Raw genomic sequence first — 14,659 nt, 5'->3', positions numbered from 1 at the left:
CGATCTCCTGACCTCGTGATCCACCCACCTCGGCCTCCCAAAGTGCTGGGATTACAGGCGTGAGCCACCGCGCCCAGCCTTTAAATTTATTATTATTTTTTATTATTTATTTTATTTATTTTTATTTTTGAGATGGAGTCTTGCTCTGTTGCCCAGGCTGGAGTGCAGTGGCACAGTCTTGGCTCACTGCAACCTCCACCTCCCCGGTTCATGCGATTCTCCTGCCTCAGCCTCCCGAGTAGCTGGGATTATAGGTGCACGCCACCACGCCCAGCTAATTTTTGTATTTTTAGTAGAGACGAGGGCTCGCCGTGTTGGTCACGCTAGTCTTGAATGGCTAACCTCAAGTGATCCTCCCATCTCGGCCTCCCAAAATGCTGGGATTATAGGCGTGAGCCACCGCGCCCAGCCACCACTTTAAAATTCTACTTCTTCCCACTTATTATTTTCCATGTACTTATTATTAACACTGATAATTTTTTTTTGAGATGGAGTCTTGCTCTGTCACCCAGGCTGGAGTGCAGTGGCGCCATCTCAGCTCACTGCAACCTCCGCCTCCTGGGTTCAAGTGATTCTCCTGCCTCAGCCTCCTGAGTAGCTGGGACTACAGGTGTGCGTGACCACACCCAGCTAATTTTTGTATTTTTAGTAGAGATAGGGTTTCACCATGTTGGCCAGGATGGTCTTGATCTCTTGACCTCGTGATCTGCCCGCCTTGGCCCCAAAGTGCTGGGATTACAGGCGTTTTTAATGGCTATTCCAATATTTCACTGAGTTCCTATGTCATCAGATACTTAACCATTTCCCTACCACTGGGCAATTAGTTTATAGTGCTATTAGAAATGGAAAGTGCTTTAAAAATATTTTCAAAAATACAATCATTGCTTCAAATTATATCCTTAAGAAACATTTCTAAAAATTATTGAGTCATAAGAAAATCAACAAATTTTAACTCACCATGTTTTGAACACAATTTTTTGGCCTCTGAAAAACTGTGCAATGCCTGATCAGACTTGTAACAGTGACCCTTGTACTGGATCCACCGTGACCCATTCTCTTTTGCTGCTGGGCATCTTGATGAATATGTAAGACGGGACAGCTTTTTAGCTATAAAAATGTTAGACACAGTTGTAACAATGCACGGAAAAAAAAGACTGCCTTTCAAAATCTACTTCAATGTCCCTGATTGGAACTGTTGCTTTTGTGGTTAGGTAGCATTTAACTCATACCAGAGAAAGCCACAGCCCACATTCTATAAATACATATTTTAATTAACTTTTTGGAATACCGTTTAAAAAACCTAGGTGATAGAAGTGGAAAGTGCCTTAGCTTTCTAAGACTGATTTGGACTAAAGTAGAAACAATGAGAAAGACAGACTAGAAAAAGAAGTAAAGACAGGCCAGGCAGACCTGAAAGTACTCTGAAATAATAATTAAAGTTATTTCTTTCTTTGGATTCCTTTTTTTGTTTATTTATTTTTTTTAGTAGAGACAAAGTTTCACCATGCTGGCCAGGCTGGTTTCAAACTCCTCACCTCAAGTGATTCGCCTGCCTCAGGCTCCCAAAGTGCTGGGATTACAGGCATGACCCACAGCGCCTAGCCCCTTGGATTCCTTTTTATTTTGATAATCTAAGTAAATCTAGTTTTACTTAGTCATAAAAAGAAGTATTTTTAAAAAATAGCTAATTTGTTTTACAAAGCATAATACATCAGCACTGCAACATCACTCAAACAAAAAAAGACTAGGAGTGGCTTCTTAGCTCTTAAAAATGCCCCTGGTTTCCATTTAAACTGATTTTTAATTGTGCTGAGTAACAGCAGCAGCCTGGGGAATGCAGCTTGTGCCCTTTAACACCTGTTTTTAATTCCAACAGAAGAGCATATGAGAACTGGAAAGTAAATTGTCAATGTCGTATTAGTGAGGTACAGCTTATCTGAATCAAATGTCTGACCTGGTACCAGTCAGTAATCTCAACCCAAACTATTGCTTTGTAATGCATTCTGTATGATCTTTATGTCCTTCAGTAAGTAAAGGCTTCTTCTGTTTTTTTTTTTTCCAAATGTCCATTTGGCAGAGTCCTTATTTGTGGTCTCTGTGATTAGAGAGGAATGGCGGCTACTGTTTCTTTCATCATCAAGAGACTCTTTAGTGGCCCTTAGTTCCTTCTGCTGCTTCTCTATCTTCTGTTAGAAACCAGACTTGATCTTTTTGAACTTCAGTTATTTGATTGGCTTTTGCCTCCATTCTTCTCACTAACGCTACCAATTTGAGTACTAAGTCTTCAGTTCAGCAGATGGACTCCTGGGTAAGTTTCCCAGCTGCTGCAGATCAAAATGCATTTGCCAAATTCATCTATACAAACTATAAAACTTCTCACAACTCCTCATCAATGCTGCTGTTGAAAAGAAATGTTACTAGTAAGTTCTTGTTTTTATCACCTTATGAAAATAGTTGGTTGGGCAAAGGTATATTGCTGATTACTCATTGTTGAACTGGGCTCAATTGTTAAAGCAAAACTTGTTGAACATTGATTATCACTACATCATTAGGATAGGGAACTTTTCTGAATGGTTCGACTTTTTTTTTTGTTTTACATTACTTCTTGCACTGGCAACATAAGGAACTGCCTTATCTTTGGTCTATTTGTTTCTAGTATAGTCTGCAACTGGGGTCTCTTAGGTTGCGTACATTTTTTTTTTCTTCCTGTTCTTCATGAAGTTTTGCTTCCAACTCTTTTTTTTTTTTCTGTAAGGGCTTGCATCGTGGTAAGTGTGTTATATTCCTGTTCAAGAAGATCCATTTTTTTTATTGTGGTAAAATACACATAACATAAAATTGACCATCTTAACCATTTTGGTTTTGTTTTGTTTTTAGAGAGAGGGTCTTATTCTGTCACCCAGGTTGGAATGCAGTAGTGCAATCATAGCTCACTGCAGTCTCAAACTCTTGGGTGCAATAGATCCTCCTGCCCCAGTTTCCCAAGTACCTGGGATTACAGGCATGCACTACTGTGTCCAGCTAATTTTTAAATGTTTTTGTAGAAATGGAGTCTCACTGTGTTGCCCATGCTGGTCTTGAACTCCTGGGCTCAAGCCACCCACCTGTCTCAGCCCCCCAGTGCTGAGATTACAAGCATGAACCACCACATCTGGCCTTAACCATTTTTAAGTGTACAGTCCCGTGGCGCTAAATGAATTCACTCTGTTGTATAACTATCACCACCATCCATCTCTAAAACTTTTTTATCTTGCAAAACTGAAACTCTATACCCACTAAACAATAACTCCCCATATTCCCCTCCATCTAGTCCCTGGTAACTGCCATTCTACTTCCTGTCTCTATGAATTTGACAACTCTGGGTACTACCTCATATAAATGGAATCATAGAGTATTTGTCTTTTTGTGACTGGCTTATTTCACTTAGCATACTGTCTTCAGGGTTCATCTGTGTTGCAGCATGCATCAGAATTTCCTTCCTTTTTAAGGCTTCTTATCCATTTGTCCATCCATGGACACTTGAGTTGCTTTCATCTTTTGGCTATTACGAATTATGCTGCTATGACATGGTTGTACAAACACCTGTTTGAATCCCTGCTTTCAGTTGTTTTGAGTATATACCTGAAGTGCTGGATCACATAGTAATCTTACACACGTTTTTGAGGAATTGCCACACCATTTTGCACAGCGGTTACACTGTTTTATATTCCTACCAGCAATGCATAAGGGCTCCATTTTCTCCACATCCTCACCAATGCTTGTTATTCTCTGTTATTTTTTTTTTTGAAGATCCAGTTTTTAAAGTTAGCTCTTGTATTCGTTTCCTTGGGCTGCCATAATAAATTCCACAAAATTGGTGGCTTAAAACAACAGAAATGTATGCTCTCACAGTTCTGGAGTCTAGAAGTCTGAATTGAAGAGGGTGTTAGGATTGGTCTTCATTGGAGGCTCTAATGGAGAATCTCTCTCGTGCCTCCCTCTCATCTTCTGGTGGTTGCCGACAATCCTTGGCTTATCACTCTGTCACTGCAATCTCAGCCTTTGTCATCACGTGGCCTTTTTCCCTCTGTGTGTCTGTATCTCCCTCTTATAAGGACACTAATCATTGGATTTAGGGCCCACCATTATCCAATATGTCCTCATCTCAACTACCTAGATCTGTAAAGACTGTATTTCTCAATAAAGTCACATTCTAACGTTCTGACTGGACAGGAATCTTTGGGGAGGAGGCACTATTCAACCTGGTAGAGCACAGAACTTATGTCTGGTCATCTTATCATTCTCTATCCTGTAAAGCCTGTTTCTCTATTTCTGCATGCCTTATTTCTCATGTATTCCAATTGTTTTTCTAAAAAGTTACATTTGTTTTCTGTGCCTAACAACTGAGAAGTCAGTTCTTGATTGTACCTTGATTCCTCATTGTTTATATCATTCTCTCTTTCTTTTATTAACCTGCTTCTCTAAAGTTTTCACATTTTCTTCTGCCTGAATCTGTTCAACCAAATGTTGAATCTGCCGTTCAAGATTCTTCAGAGCAGAAAACATGGCAAGCATTGAGAACCAGAGGCTTCAGAAACCAATGCCACCACCTCCCAGCCTGTCCTGCAGGCCTCTGCAGTCCCTGGTAGTTTGTTTTTTTGTGGTCTTCCTCAAGGTTCATGCTTTATCCACCAGGGGTGACCCCAAGTCCAGCCTCTAATGGAAGGGGCTCTTCCCTTAAATTTTAAGGATCATATAAATTTGGAAAATGCTTGGTTACACCAAGTTAAACAGACTTCATTATTACAGAAACTCTCTTAGAACCTTTGGCCAGGCGTGGTAGCTCACATCTATACTCTCAGCACTTTGGGAGGCTGAAACAGGAGGATTGCTTGAGCCTAGGAGTTCAAGACCAGCTTGAACAGCATTGTGAGACTCTAACTCTACAAAATATTTTAAATATTAGCTGGGTGTGGTGGCATGTGCATGTGGTCCCAGCTACTCAGGAGGCTGAGTTGGGAGGACTGCCTGAGCCCAGGAGGTCAAGGCTGCAGTGAGCCATGTTCATGCCACTGCACTCCAGTCTGGGCAACAGAGCTGAAACCCTGTCAAAAAAAAAAAAAAAAAAAAAAAAAAAGAAAAGATAAGAAAAGAAACGAAACTCTCTTAGAAACTTTAATATGATAAATCACATGAGGTGTTTCCCAAATTTATATGTTGTGGGACCATTTTTTGAAATAAGCATCTCAGCCTTTGAAAAACACTTTGCTAAGTGAAATTAGAATTCACAAATTCTAGGGTAGAATTTACCTGGTGACAGAACAAATAAAAGTCTTTGAGAACAAATTCCCTGAGTGCTTATACTGTATTTGTTTCCATTTACAAAGTATCAAAATTATTTTCACAAAAAGAATTTGTGAATAAATCTTTTTTTTTTTTTTTGAGACGGAGTCTTGCTCTGTCGCCCAGGCTGGAGTGCAGTGGCGCAATCTCGGCTCACTGCAAGCTCTGCCTCCCGGGTTCACGCCATTCTCCTGCCTCAGCCTCTCCGAATAGCTGGGACTACAGGCGCCCGCCACCACGCCCAGCTATTTGTTTTTGCATTTTTAGTAGAGACGGGGTTTCACCTTGTTAGCCAGGATGATCTCCATCTCCTGACCTCGTGATCCGCCCACCTCGGCCTCCCAAAGTGCTGGGATTATAGGCGCGAGCCACCGCGCCCGGCCCTTGTGAATAAATCTTTAAATAAAAATTCCACTGAGCATTTAATTATGTGCATAAATTATGTCACATTTTAGTAAATGTACTGTTACTGAAATTGAAGTCTTACATTTTGTAGGTTTATAACAAATAGCACCATCCTTAACAGAGTTGCATTTTTCATGTTTCCAAGTTCCTTTTGGATCCAAGAGAACACAATTTCCAGGAGATGTTTGGCCTTTCCATGGGATGTAGTCAAATGTACTACCATCAGACCATTCAAAACTTGATTCACTTCCCTGTTGTAAGAATAACAGAGATAATCTGAACCCAGATGTTTGACTTCAAAAAGAATACAAAGAACAACATACATACTCTAGGAAATATTATAATGCAATATTAATTATTTGCTTACAGTATTGTAGGTCTGAACCTACTATTATTGTAGGTCTGATTTACTTCTGATGCATTGATTTGGGACATTTGCTCTGATACAGTTTATGGAGAACTTTAAACTTAGAGACAGAGTTACTATACCTGGTCTTCAGATTTTTTTGAAGGATGAGTTTACATAACACTTGAAATTAAACAATATGCAAATGGATTCCATTTGTCACAATTACAAATTTATAATCCCAACCTTCATATGGTTCTGAATATTGTTTTACAGTTTTGTGTTTTGTGTCTCTGGCTACATTTTTCACACTACAGAGGGCACCAAGCAGTAGGGAGCTAGAAAAGAGAAACACTTCCCAAGAAACTCAAAACGGGAAGACTATTTTTGAGTTTTCCTTGAATTTATAATCTTTTCTTTTTTTTTTTTTGAGGCAGAGTCTTGCTCTGTCGCCCAGGCTGGAGTGCAGTGGTGCAATCTCGGCTCACTGCAAGCTCCGCCTCCCGGGTTCATGCCATTCTCCTGCCTCAGCCTCCCGGGTAGCTGGGACTACAGGCGCCCGCCACCACGCCCGGCTAATTTTTTGTATTTTTAGTAGAGACAGGGTTTCACCGTGGTCTTGATCTCCTGACCTCGTGATCCGCCCGCCTCGGCCTCCCAAAGTGCTGGGATTACAGGCATGAGCCACCGCGCCTGGCGAATTTATAATCTTAACTTGCCATGCTTTAAAAAAATTTTCCCCACTTTGTTCTAAAGATTATTTAAATTAGAACTACAACTCTAGTCTCAATAGATAACCATTTTTTGTACACAAGACCTTATTGTAAGTACACAAATTATTAAATAATATGATTCAAAAGTGGCACAGATGTGTTTACTAGCAGAATTAATCCTAAGTAGTATAATTTTCTAGAGGAAAAGTGGGAAGAAAGTATATGTTTATTAGTCCTAACCATGTGGAGAATTTTAGATGGTACTTTGTATAAACTTTTGTGTTAAAATCTCAATGAAATTATTATTACCCTGATTTTCTACATGAGGAAATAAGGTTGCAAAGGTTAAAAAACTTGCTCATGATCACCCAGCACATAAATGGAAGATCTGCTACTGGTACTGAAACTCAGGGTTTTCTGATTCTATGCCATTTCATTTTTACCAGCTTTCCAATTTGTCTGTCCCAAATAGGCTATAGAGGTGTTGTTGAGATAGTCATCCACTGGGCCCTTGGGATGGCCTGATCATTTGCCCTGGTGCGTGCTACAGTAAAGTTTTCTATTTGCTCTGTGTTGTAAAAGGTAAGAAAGCACCATGCTATGCAAACAGAGTCCCAGTACTTCATCTAATGTTGTACTTTGTGTTAATACTTTGTGCTCAAATTTCTAACCCTCAAAATAATACATCTGAAAAGTTTCTGGAAAACGAAGCAAGACTTACATCATGACTTGAGAGCCCAACCCATAGTGGAAATCCATCACGTTTTACAATATCTTCCAGAAAGAGCTGGCCATTTTGGTTGTGAACGCTTGCCAAGTGACCTCCACTTTGAGAACACATGTTTAACGCTTCATACCATGTTACCTTTTTTTGAATAACACTGTAAATACTATCTTCATATGGCATAAACTGTGGCAGTGTAGTATTATATTCTTCTTTGTAGTCAACTATAATAATTAAAAGCACTGGTGATTAAAATTTAAATTATTTCAAATACACCTTTTGGATGAGACAACATGCAATCATTTCAAAAGTTAAATAAAACTGGGTTTCTTATTAATAAGAGAGGTCAAATGTATATTTTATTTTTCTTACTGGTATGACACATATCTTAGGCTCTTAAAGTTCTCTGGTTGATATTTTAAAAAGAAATAAACATTTTCTTTCATTTAAGAAGCTCATATATTAGTTGGAGACAGAAACAACAATGGCTGAAATGATGGCAAAACTGTTAACCAGTAGGATATGTGAAATTGGTACAGATTCATTTGAATGAGAAGAGTCAGGAAGACTACTTGATAAACCAGGTCTCAAGGGTTAGGTGAAATTAAGACTAAAAAGAAATAAGGTAACCAGAAAGCAAGGAAGTGCTTAAAACAAGCACAAACGGCAAAGCCGCAATGATGAGGTTATTTCAAGGGACATGGGAGCCAAGTGAAAGAGCTCCCAAGGGCCAAAGCTGGAAAGACTTGAGCAAAATATTACAGAATGCAGTATGTTCGATTATAATCCAAAGTACAAAATAAATAACCATGAGCCTATACTAGGTCTAGAGGATTGGGGGAAATCAAGAATAAAAAGAAGGTAAGGAGAAAGTATGGAAGTACTACAAACAAACAAATAACAAAAAAACCACAATGATGAGGGTATAAATAAAAGACTGAATAAATTTAAAAATTGGGGCCAGGTGTAGTCGCTCACGCCTGTAATCCCAGCATTTCGGGAGGCCAAGGCAGGGGGGATCACCTGAGGTCAGGAGTTCAAGACCATCCTGGCCAACATGGTGAAACCCCGTCTCTACCAAAAATACAAGAAATTAGCTGGGCGTGGTGGGGCATGCCTGTAATCCCAGGTACTTGGGAGGCTGAGGCAGGAGAATCGCTGGAACCCGGGAGGCAGAGGTTGCAGTGACCTGAGATGGCGCCACTGCCCTCCAGCCTGGGTGACAGAGCAAGACTCCGTCTCAAAAAAAAAATAAATAAATAAAATAATAAAATAAAATAAAAATTGGAGAAAATAGACAAATATCCTGTGCAGAAGAATTTCAAGTAATTTATATGGATACTGCCCTCACAGGAAGGTGGAGGATAACTTTCTACCCTATTAAGTGTGGACTCAACATAGTGACTTCCTTAGAAAGAAGACAGTATGGAAAGGAGGAAAAGGGGTAACTTTGCAGCAGAGAACCTAACAAACACTACCTTGGGCCAGGTGGCCAGTGATAAGTCATATGAATAGTACATGGTGTCCATGTGAAGTGAGAATGCTCCCTCACATCTTTGGTCTTCCCTCAAAAACTTATAACCCAAGTTTAATCAGGAGAAAAACATACGCCAACCCAAACTGAGGGATGTTCTACCAAATACATGACCAGTGTTCCTCACAACTATCAAGGCCAGCAAAAATAAGAAAAGTCTGAGAAAACACCTAGCCAAGAGGCGCCTAAGGAGGCAGGAGAACTAAAGGTAAGGTGGGATCCTAGAAAGAAAAAGTATGTTAAATAAAAACTACAGAAATTTGAATAATGTGTGGACTTTAGTTAATAATAATAATGGATCAATATTGGTTTATTAGTTGTGACAAATGTACCATACTAAAGTAATATGTCAACAGTAGGGGAAATTGATTGTAGGATAGATGGGAAGGCTCTGTACTATCTTTGCAACTTTTCTGTAACTCTAAAGCTATCCTAAAATGAAAAGTTTATTAAAGATGTAAAAAAAATAAAGAAAGAAAGAAATTGGAAAACTTCTTGGCAGAAGGAAAACATAAAGGTGCAAGTATGAGGCTGGGCATACACTGTGCCAGGGACAATGAAGAGACCAGCTTGATTGAGAAAAAGATGCTTTGCTGAGCAAGAATGGGGAAAAACAGGGAACTGGGAGAAGGCCTAGAAATTGGGGATAGAGACTAGTTTCTAAAATGTCTCAAAAGTTAAATGGACTCAAAGTAGGTTAGAATAAGGAATCCCTGGAGGTTGCTGGTGGACATGGTCTTGGGAAGTGACTGCGGCACTGTAACTGAGCCAACTAGCCAGCACTCCACCATTACGGGCTCCCAGTGAGCAGGGAGCTTCAGGCACAGTGGGAGTAATGATAGTTTTAGGGCACAGTGGTAATAATTAACAGTTTTTAAGCTGTGAAAAAATTAAAACTAACATATATTTAAAAATAGATTTATTTAAAGATTAAGCAAGGTGGAGAGACATTCACTTTGCACGGAATGTTAAAACTCGTCCCCCAAACACTTTGTTATTTATATAAACCCTATCCATTTTTCAAACCCCAACCAAGTTTCACCTCTTCTTGAAGCCTTTCCTTTTATTTTTTGTTATTCCCCTTTCCAATGTATCAGTTTTGACTTCCCCACAATTTAAGCCTGTACCAATTAATCTAAGACTAATTTACATTAAACAATGATAAGGAATTTAATGCTGTCTCCACAACTACATTTTACTCCTTAGGGTCAAAACCTTGACAGCAGGGCGCGTATCTTTTCCTTCCTTGATAACCTCTGTAACACCTTGCGCGGGACTGAATACAGAGGAAGCATTTGATTGTATGATTCCCACTAGCGGAACTAATGGCCTTATATTCTTTCCCTGGAGTGAAAGAAAACTCTATATTACTGTACTTACCCATTTCAATTTTACAAGCAAGAATGCTGTGCTGGTGAAAATAAAGTGTTTCTTCAATAATATTAAAGGTTTGAATATCCCAGAAGCCGTCAGTACTTAAACCAGCCAAAAACTTCTCATTTTTTATAGTTGGTCTTCCTGCTCTCCAATGTGTATATGACAGTGGGGTCTTATCAGACCACATAAGAGAATTATCTAGAGAAGAAACATTTTTTTCGTATGCTTAGAGATTAAATCAAGACTTGAATTACAGTTATATAGTTAAGATTTCAAACTTGACTAATTTTCTCTTTTCCCCACCTTCTAAAAGGTTGTATGATTATGTATAACCCTTTAAGATATTTTCTGATTATAACAGTAAATCATGCTCATTTTTAATTTGAATATAAATACAAACTATAAATATTGATCTATAATTCCACCATCCTTCAGTAATAACATTTCATTTTTGTCATCAAATATTCTTTTCTTGAAGTCATTATATGAAAAAGACACTTGCACATGCATGTTTATAGCAGCACAATTCACAATAGCAAAAATATGGAACCAGCCCAAATGCCCATCAATCAACGAGTGGATAAAGAAAATGTGGTAATGTGGTATATATGTACCATGGAATACTACTCAGTCATAAAAAGGAATGAAATAATGGCATTTGCAGCAACCTGAATGGAAATGGAGATCATTATTCTAAGTGAAGTAACTCAGGAATGGAAAACCAAACATTGTGTGTTCTCACCAAGTGGGAGCTAAGCTATGAGGATGCAAAGGCATAAAAATGATACAATGGATTCTGGGGACTCGGGGGAAGGGTGGGAGGGGGTGAGGGATAAAAGATTACACACTAGGTACAGTGTACACTGCTCATGCGATGGGTGCACCAAAATCTCAGAAATCAACACTAAAGAACTTATCTACGTAACCAACCACCACCTGTTCCCCAAAAACTATTGAAATAAAAAAATATCATTTTCTCTTACATATACGTTTAATTGCAATGGAAATGAACATAACTATTTTATTTAAAACATGATTGATAAGTTATAAAAGTCGCCACAGAAATTTCTTCTCTGGACATACACTGTTCACAATTGTGCATACTTATGGTCAATTAATTTTTTTTTCTTTGAGACAGAGTCTCACTCTGTCACCCAGGCTGGAGTGCAGTGGCACGATCTCAGCTCACTGCAACCTCCACCTCCCGGGTTCAAGCAATTCTCTGCCTCAGCCTCCCGAGTAGCAGGGATTACAAGTACCTGCCACCACGGCCAGCTAACTTTTGTATTTTTTAGTAGAGATGGGGTTTCACCATCTTGGCCAGGCTGGTCTTGAACTCCTGACCTTGTAATCCACCTGCCTTGGCCTCCCAAAGTGCTGCTATTATAGGTGTGAGCCACCACGCCTGGCTGGTCAGTTGATTTTTAAGAAGGATGCCAAGACAATTCAGTGTGGAAAGAATAGTCTTCTAAACTGGATATCCACATGTAAAAAAAAAAAAATGAAGTTGGACCCCTTTCTTTCACCACACATAAAAATTAAAGTAGATCACAGACATAAATATAAGAGCTACAACTATAAAATCTTTAGAAGAAAACACAGAAGGCCGGGCATGGTGGCTCACCCCTGTAATCACAGCACTTTGGGAGGCTGAGGTGGGCAGATCACCTGAGGTCAGGAGTTCGAGACCAGCCTGGCCAACATGGTAAAACCCCATCTCTACTAAAAATACAAAAATTAGCTGGGCGTGGTGGTAGGTGCCTGTAATCCCAGCTACTCCAGAGGCTAAGGCTGGAGAACTGCTTGAACCTAGGAGGCGGAGGTAGCAGTGAGCCGAGATCACGCCACTACACCACTTCAGCTTTGGTGGCAAGAGCGAAAGTCTGTCTCAAAAAAAAAAAAAAAAAGAAAACATAGGAGTAAGTCTTCATAACCTTGGGGTAAGCAAAGCCTTCTTACATATGCACAAATGACAAAAGAAAAACACTTTTGTGATGGATTGCTGGCAAGATGGCCAAATAGGAACAACTCCAGTCTGCAGCTCCGAGCAAGATTGATGCAGAAGGCAGGTGATTTCTGCATTTCCAACTGAGGTACCGGCTTCATCTCACTGGGACTGGTTGGACAGTGGGTGCAGCCCACAGAGGGCGAGCTGAAGCAGGGTGGGGCATTGCCTCACCTGTGAAGTGCAAGGGGTCGGGGAATTTTCTCCCCTACCCAAGGGAAGCCACGAGGGGCTGAGCCTGAGGAACTCCGGCACAGATACTGCGCTTGTCCCAGGGTCTTCGCAACCTGCAAACCAGGAGATTCCCTCTCATGCCTACCCCAGCAGGGCCCTGGGTTTCAAGCACAAAACTGGGCAGCCATTTGGGCGGACACCAAACTAGCTGCAGGAGTTCTTTTTTCCCCATACCCCAGTGGTGCCTGGAATGCTGGTGAGACAGAACTGTTCACTCCCCTGGAAAGGGGTGCTGAAGCCAGGGAGCCAAGTGGTCTGGCTAGGCGGGTCCCACCCCTATGGAGCCCAGGAAACTAAGATCAACTGGCTTGAAATTCTTGCTGCCAGCACAGCAGAAGTCTGAGATTGACCTGGGACGCTAGAGCTTGGTCGGGGGAGTGGCATCCGCCATTGCTGAGGCTTGAGTAGGCAGTTTTATGCTCCCAGTGTAAACAAACCTGCTGGGAAGTTTGAACTGGGTGGAGCCCACTGCAGCTCAGCATGGCTGCTGTGGCCAGATGGCCCTATTTCTCCTCTCTGGGCAGGGCATCTCTGAAAAAAAGGCAGCAGGGACTTATAGCAGACTTAAATATCCCTGCCTGACGGCTCTGAAGAGAGCAGCGGACCTGCCAGCACAGCGTTCGAGCTGTGCTAAGGGTCAGACTGCCTCCTCAAGTGGGTCCCTGACCCCCATGTATTCTGACTGGGAGACACCTCCCAGTAGGGCCCGACAGACATTTCATACAGGAGCGCTCTGGGTGGCATCGGGCAAGTGCCCCTCTGGGAAGAAGCTTCCAGAGGGAAGAACAAGCAGCAATCTTTGCTGTTCTGCAGCCTCCGCTGGTGATACCTAGGCAAACAGAGTCGGGTGGACATCCAGCAAACTCCAGCAGACCGGCAGCAGAGGGGCCTGTTAGAAGGAAAACTAACAAACAGAAATGAATAGCACGTCCACTCAAAGGCCCTATCCGAAGGTCACCAATATTAAAGACCAAAGGAAGATAAATCCATAAAGATGGGGAGAAACCAGTGCAAAAAGGCTGAAAATTCCAAAAACCAGAACGCCTCTTCTCCTCCAAAGGATCACAACTCTTCACCAGCTAGCGAACAAAACTGGATGGAGAAAGAGTTTGACAAATTGACAGAAGTGGGCTTCAGAAGGTGGGTAATAACAAATTGCTCTGAGCTAAAGGAGCATGTTCTAACCCAATGCAAGGAAGCTAAGAACCTTGAAAAAAGGTTAGAGGAACTGCTAACTAGAATAACCAGTGTAGAGAAGAACATTAATGACCTGATAGAGCTGAAAAACACAGCACGAGAACTTCGTGAAGCATACACAAGTATCAGTAGCTGAACTGATCAAGCGGAAGAAAGGATATCAGAGATTGAAGATCAACTTAATGAAATAAAGAGAGAAGACAAGATTAAAGAAAAAAGAATAAAAAGGAATGAACAAAGCCTCCAAGAAATATGGGACTACATGAAAAGACCAAATCTATGTTTGACTGGTGTACCTGAAAGTGATGAGGAGAATGGAACAAAGTTGGAAAACACACTTCAGGATATTATCTGGGAGAACTTCACCAACCTAGCAAGACAGGCCAACATTCAAATTCAAGAGATACAGAGAACAACCCAAAGATACTCCTCGAGAGGAGCAACCCCAAGACACATAATCATCTGATTTACCAAGGTTGAAATGAAGGAAAAAATGTTAAGGGCAGCCAGAGAGAAAGGTTGGTTACCCACAAAGGGAAGCCCATCAGACTAACATTAGATATCCCTGCAGAAGCCTTACAAGCCAGAAGAGAGTGGGGGGCAATATTCAACATTCCTAAAGAAAAGAATTTTCAGCCCAGAATTTCATATCTAGCCAAACTAAGCTTCATAAGCAAAGAAGCAATAAAATCCTTTACAGACAGGCAAGTGCTGAGAGAGTTTGTCACCACCAAGCCTGCCTTAAAAGAGCACCTGAAGGAAGCACTAAACATGGAAAGGAAAAACCGGTATCAGCCACTGC

At 40.8% G+C, this 14,659-nt stretch overlaps 1 protein-coding gene across 3 annotated transcripts in view; it reads right to left on the bottom strand.

The window, feature by feature from the left end:
• LOC129489445 (CD302 antigen) overlaps positions 1-14,659 on the bottom strand; it is a 149,458-nt gene that overhangs the window by 52,354 nt on the left and 82,445 nt on the right. For all 3 annotated transcript variants that reach the window (XM_055292001.2, XM_055292000.2, XM_055292004.2), the window contains exons 29-32: positions 10,425-10,619; positions 7,508-7,734; positions 5,810-5,978; positions 958-1,107 (exon numbers count right to left, since the gene is read on the bottom strand). In XM_055292001.2, the coding sequence (XP_055147976.1) occupies positions 958-1,107; positions 5,810-5,978; positions 7,508-7,734; positions 10,425-10,619 (741 nt within the window). The remainder of the gene's footprint in view (positions 1-957; positions 1,108-5,809; positions 5,979-7,507; positions 7,735-10,424; positions 10,620-14,659) is intronic.

The sequence above is a fragment of the Symphalangus syndactylus genome, chromosome 9 (assembly GCF_028878055.3).
Source record: "Symphalangus syndactylus isolate Jambi chromosome 9, NHGRI_mSymSyn1-v2.1_pri, whole genome shotgun sequence".
Lineage (NCBI taxonomy): Eukaryota > Metazoa > Chordata > Mammalia > Primates > Hylobatidae > Symphalangus > Symphalangus syndactylus.
This window is presented reverse-complemented; position numbering and strand designations above follow the sequence as displayed.